General features: G+C 27.3%; 1 protein-coding gene across 1 annotated transcript; it reads left to right on the forward strand.

Moving 5' to 3' along the window:
- The first annotated feature begins 931 nt into the window (after window positions 1–931).
- On the forward strand, window positions 932–5,682 carry LOC108684507 (cytochrome P450 4C1-like). The gene is made up of 6 exons (XM_018188855.1): window positions 932–1,005; window positions 2,452–2,578; window positions 2,725–2,806; window positions 2,916–3,028; window positions 3,161–3,398; window positions 5,126–5,682. The coding sequence occupies exons 1-6, from the start codon at window positions 947–949 to the stop codon at window positions 5,461–5,463; spliced, it is 957 nt and encodes a 318-aa protein (XP_018044344.1). The 5' UTR covers window positions 932–946; the 3' UTR covers window positions 5,464–5,682.
- The last annotated feature ends 606 nt before the right edge of the window (window positions 5,683–6,288 follow it).

Consider the following 6,288-nt stretch of genomic DNA (forward strand, 5'->3'; position numbering starts at 1 on the left):
ATAAGAGCAAAATTCATCATTTATATAATCTCTATCGATATAAACTATTATATTTTCGATATAAGCAAAAACGTACATATATCAAATATATTTAAATTTTTACGTATAATTGACGATTCTACTTTATTAATTCTGGCTTTTTAGCAAAATAAAATTTTTTTTGATCGCCGAAATTATTTCAAAATTTATAAATTACAATAGAAATAATGGAATTTACACATGCAAGTATTTCCTTGTGAATTAAAAAGTATTCTTTTGTAAAAGTCTCTCTTTATATTTTGCGATATTTTTATAATTTTATTTTTATATGTGTATCATATTTTAATGCTACTTTAGGTGAACAATGGTTCCACGATAGAAAACTGATCGGGCCAACGTTCCATTTTAATGTATTAGATCAATTTGCTATGATTGTGTTTGAAAAGGCAGAGATTCTGACAAAGTGTCTCCAAAAAGAGATAGAAAAGAATCCAGAAGAAGCCATTAATATTTTCCCTTTTATTATCAATGCTGCTCTCGATATTATCTGCGGTAATGTGTCATGTTTTTAATTACATTGTATATAATTATAATATTTCGTGAGAAAATACGTTTTATTTATTGATATAGTCATTTTATGCAGCAAACTTTATCAATTAATTTACGAATAATAAAAAAAATATATAAAGATGCTAGAAGGGTCATCGCTGTGCTTTATTAGGGGTGAGGAGCGTGTTGATACTATCTAGTATCAGTGTGCTCCTGATAAAGTGAACGGCAAGATTCACGAAACATTAGCATTAGCAACGGACAAAAACACGGCGATTACTCGTAAACTTTCTAACATTCTTGAAAATAATAGCCATGAAAAAAGCGTTATGTAAAGGGTAATTTTAATTATATTATTACAAGCAATATGACAAAAGGGTTTATCAATAATACTAATTATTATCTTACAGAAACAGCAATGGGTGTAGATATACATGCTCAAGAAGTTGTAACCAAATATACATCAACAGTACACCTGTCAGTTTTTAAAATTCTTATACTGCTATCATACTGTCCAACGCCATTTTCCAACATGAGTGTGAATAATTATTTTCCATATCTTTGTTTGCTGATAATGAAAAAAATCTGTTAAAATACGTTACAATTTCAAGAATAATGACATTAAAATGATAAATTTAAGAGTTTTCATAAAATTATAAATAATAAATGTTTTAATTATTAAAAAATGTTTTAATTAAATTTTTGTTAATACTATGCGAAAAGAATTTTTAAAACTTGTTTTGCATTTTGTTTTGTTTCGATATGTTTTTGTTTTCACGATATAGCAATTTGGTAATAATTTTTTTCTCATGTGCGTTACATAAAAAAGACATTTTGAATACATGAAAAATTATATTATAACAACAGGCATTTTAAATTTAGAAATTTTAATGGTACTTTCGTGTATCATTAATGATAAATATCATTAATGATATTTTTAAAAATTCCCTTCGAGCTAACAATATCACAAAAATTTCAATCGTCATTTTTTGCTTCTTTAATGCTATTTGCCTCAAAATTATAATATGAGAGTCAGTTTCGTTCACAAATCAAAAATACATAAAAAATGATAAAAATCAATGTCTGAAACGGTCTAGCTGGATCTTAAATGTTTGTATGATTCTTGTGTGAATTTATATACTGATATTCTTCGTAATAATTGGCATATGAAGGAACAATGTCTCTTTAGGCGACGTAAATAAACAATATAATAATAATAATATATTATATTGTTTATTTACGTCGCTTAAAAAGACGTTGTTTTTTCATATGCCAATTATTGTGAAGAATATTACTAAAGCCTCGGTAGTCTAAAAGTTTAGAATGCTCGCAAGGAATGCAAGAGATCTGGATTCGATTCCCTACCGAGAAAATATTTTTCGCAATAAGATTCAATTATTTACAAATTTTAATATGTTATTCAGTATTATTAAGATCGTTTCGAAAATCCAAATAAGCATCAAAAATTTGTTAATCAATTTAACTCGTAATATTACTATGATAGTTTAATAGAGTTAGCGTTTTCAAGACCGAAATATCATTTCGGCATGCGTTTCTGAGATCACTATATATGTAATATATATAAAATCACACAAGAATCATATAAGCATTTAAGATCGAGCTAGACCGTTTAAGGCTTTAATTTCTAGTTTGTGTTATTACATATACGGTCCTATAATATATTATATTACATATATAGTGTATAAAAAATAGTTATTTATATTCGTGTTGCAAAAAATGTTTTGTCGGACAGTATTATTAATAAAACAGCTAATGAATTATTACTTGCATGTTAATGTAAGAATTAATGATAAATTTTAATAATTATTTACATAATATGTTTATACTTAATATGTTTATACTTAATTATTAAAATTACATATTATGCAGTTTACGTAAGTTAAACAACAATCGTACTTTTAGAACTTCCTCGTTAATAATAAAACGACTGCTTCGACCGTGGCATTGGATTGAATGGTTGTACTATTTACTGCCTACAGGGAAACAGTTTAAATCAGCGCTTGATATATTACATGGATTTACAAAAGAGGTACAGAAATGCTAAAAATGTTTGTATTTAGCCACTTAAAACAGTTAAAGTTTTACTAAAATGTTTTACTAAAATTTAGTTTTACTAAAATTTATATTATTTTGAAGAAATTCATATTTACATCTAACACGATAAATTCTATATAGGTGATAAGTAAGAGAAAAATTGAACGACAATCGCAAAACGGCCATACGGAACTCGAAAATGAAGACAATGAATTTAATATAGGTGCGATTGTAAATTTGAATTATATATTGTACTTTATACAGATTATAGGTACATAATTTATTTAGGTACTTTATAAATATTCCTTATTTAATAAAATTTATTATATTAGGTAAGCGTAAGAGACAGGCGTTCTTAGATTTATTATTAGATCAGAATGAGAAATCTGATACTCCTTTGACCGATGATGAGTTGAGAGCGCAAGTTGACACATTCATGTTTGAAGTAAGACGTCCGACATTAAAATTAAAATTAAAATTTTACAATTATTGTACATAAAATTTTCTGTTTAATTAAATTAACAAGGTAATATATCTGTAAAAAGGACATGTAAAATAATATAAAAAATGTTAATAGGGGCATGATACAACTGCAGTTGCGATAACTTGGACGCTCTTTCTTTTGGGCAATAATTTAAAGCATCAGGCAAAAGTTCACGAAGAACTAGAGGAGGTTTTCGGAGATTCAGAAACACCAGCCAGTGTAAAAGAGCTGTCGAAATTAAAGTATCTCGACAGAGTCATAAAGGAGACACTCCGAATATTTCCGAGTGTACCTCTAATCTCAAGGGAACTATCGAAAGATGTAAAAATAGGTAGGACAAAACTTTAACTGCTACTTAAGTAAGAATTTCAAAAAATGCACCAATATGTAAATTCATTTATAATAAAATAATTAAATTAGAGGTTCGAATCAAACATTTGCAAAATTGAATCGAATCGAATCTTTTCATGTTCGAAAACGAATCTGAAATCTTTACACTGAATCAAATCGAATCGAATCCTTTTGATTCAAAAACGAATCAAATTCGAATCAAATTTTCACATACTGACAGCTGAAAAAAATTTAAAAGCTGCAAAAATTCATTTTAAATGTATAAGTATATCAAAAAGTTGATAATATGACATAAACATATTCCGAAAATAAATATTTGCATATAGTAAATTATACTATAAAATGTAGTAACAACAAACATAAATTGAAAGTACGTAATCAAACATTTATTACTACCAAGAGTTGGAAATTGGTAGCAAAGTTAGATGGTTATTACGAAATTATTATATCACAAATATAATCATATTATTAATTGTTTTAAACAAAATAATTTGGTAATTGTAACCAAATAATCCCTTTTATGTATTAAAAAAATTTGTACAGTATCTTAACGAAAAAAATAATTTTTTGTTATTATTACTTTTTATTTTCCAATTTCAATTCATTATTTTCTGTTTTGCATATCTATTTTCTATCTTATTAATTACAATTAAAATATTATTATTATTATTAATATTAAAAAACACATCGTCGGTAAGATTTAACTTACGATCCCTAGAATGATAGTCTAATACATTTACGCTGAGCTAATCGCACTATTAGGATAAAACATTGCCAACGTTAATTATACTTTCTATTGTAACATTCTTAATTTCATGTCTCTGCTGTCAGTTTAATATTATTAATATTTGAAGAGAGTACATGAAACGAAATAATACGCTGGGATTTATCAACATAGTTTGGAAATGACAAAGCAATTCTCCTCAGTCTCGAGAGATCGTCTGATCATGACGTGTTTCGTCTCGCTGCGATCTGAGTGTTGAGTGTTTTATTTTCGAGCAAATGTGATCAGCTTTGATAATTTTTATTTCAATAGTTTTTTTTAAGGATAATGTTAAATTATCATTTATATAAATGTGGTCAAAAATACTATTGCTACACGGAAAAAAAAATTTGGAATAGTGGAAAATGAACGATCCAGAATTCTAATTAAGCTTACTAAATTTCTGATTAAATTTAGATTGATAGAAGGTTACATTCTGATTATTTTGAATTCTGGTAAATTGAAAAATGGTTATTTCAACTAAAATTCTGATAGATTATGAATTTATTTTGAAACATGTAGTATTTCGCTATTAAATTGACATTTTGTTATGTGCTCCAATTAATTATGTATAATTATGTTTAATTATATGTAATAATGTTTAATTAGATTTCGTATTAAAGCAACAATAATTTCTTATAAAAAACGCTATTGTATATTTTTATTAATATTATATGTAATCTTGGAGTTGTTGAGAGAGAGAAAAAGAGAAGGCTCTGAAACACCTTTATCATTTATTATTTATCAATATCGTCATGCCTGAGCGCGCGAATATCAGCTCCGATCAGTAAACTTTGATTGCTATTAATTTAAAAATTATTATAATCTCGATTTCTCATATTAATATTTTCGTCTTAGAATGTTGTCAAAGAATCCATTTTTGAAAGGATGTTTTTGAAGCACTGTATATATATATATTAATTTGTTTCTCTTTTATTTTATAGATAATTATATTCTTCCGAAAGGTATCACGGTCATATTGACAATATTATTAACACACCGAAATCCGGTGGTTTGGCCGGACCCATTGAAATTCGACCCGGATCGCTTTCTTCCAGAAAATTCAAAGAACAGAAATCCGTACGCCTATATTCCGTTCAGCGCTGGACCAAGAAACTGTATAGGTCAGAAATTCGCTCAACTCGAAGAGAAAATTGTGTTGACTGCTATCCTCAGGAAATGGAGAGTGAAAAGTGTGAAAACATTCGACACGATGAAATTCGAAGGTTCTCTCATTTTACGACCAAATGAAGATGTATTAATGCATTTCACGCCGAAGTAATGAACAATTTGCTATCAAATAAGATAGTTGGCCCAGAAATCATCAAGATACCAGTAATCGCAATTTCACGTATTAAAGATGTATTTTAGTGCTTTCTGTCGAGCATGAGACTTACTAATATTTTTATTGGTTCCAAGAAAGTATTTATAATATTTTGTTACATTATGAAACTCGTAAATATATGAATTCACTATTGATTAAATCGAATATGTGCAGCAACCGAGCCTATACGTGATTTCGATCAACTGTTTCATTATGAAGTTAAAAGACATTGTTTAAATCTCATGTGATTTTGGAGTATTGGCAACTTGCATGAAATAAATTGAGCTTCGAGTTATAAATCGAGATCGCAGTTTTATGTTTTCATCGCAGTTTTACGCACAAATTATTATTTCATAGGTTTTTTTTTACGTAATAAGTACTGGTTCACCGAAGCACGTTCGAGTAATCGCCATATCTGTTGATTACTGGGATTAGATGGAAAAAATTCTTGTAAATCGAATAATAATGTATTCAAACTTCAAATAAAAAAATTAGATCCATAATTGTTATCTAGACATTCTACGGACCAGTAATCATAGGCATAGTCGACTTAATAAATACGACTTAATAAATACTTAATAGATACGCAAGTAAATAAAGAATGTCGACCACTAAATCATTTCTGTGTCGATAATTGGTATTAGAACAAAGATCGGCACTATTCGAATAAAAACTAATTTTACAATTCTTTCTATTAAAACAGCTGTTAATATTTATTGAAAATTTGTAATAATGATAGTTCTGAAAAAAAAAAATTATAAAAATATATATATTATATATATT

This window comes from Atta colombica, unplaced genomic scaffold (assembly GCF_001594045.1).
Source record: "Atta colombica isolate Treedump-2 unplaced genomic scaffold, Acol1.0 scaffold135, whole genome shotgun sequence".
In the NCBI taxonomy this organism is placed as follows: Eukaryota; Metazoa; Arthropoda; class Insecta; order Hymenoptera; family Formicidae; genus Atta; species Atta colombica.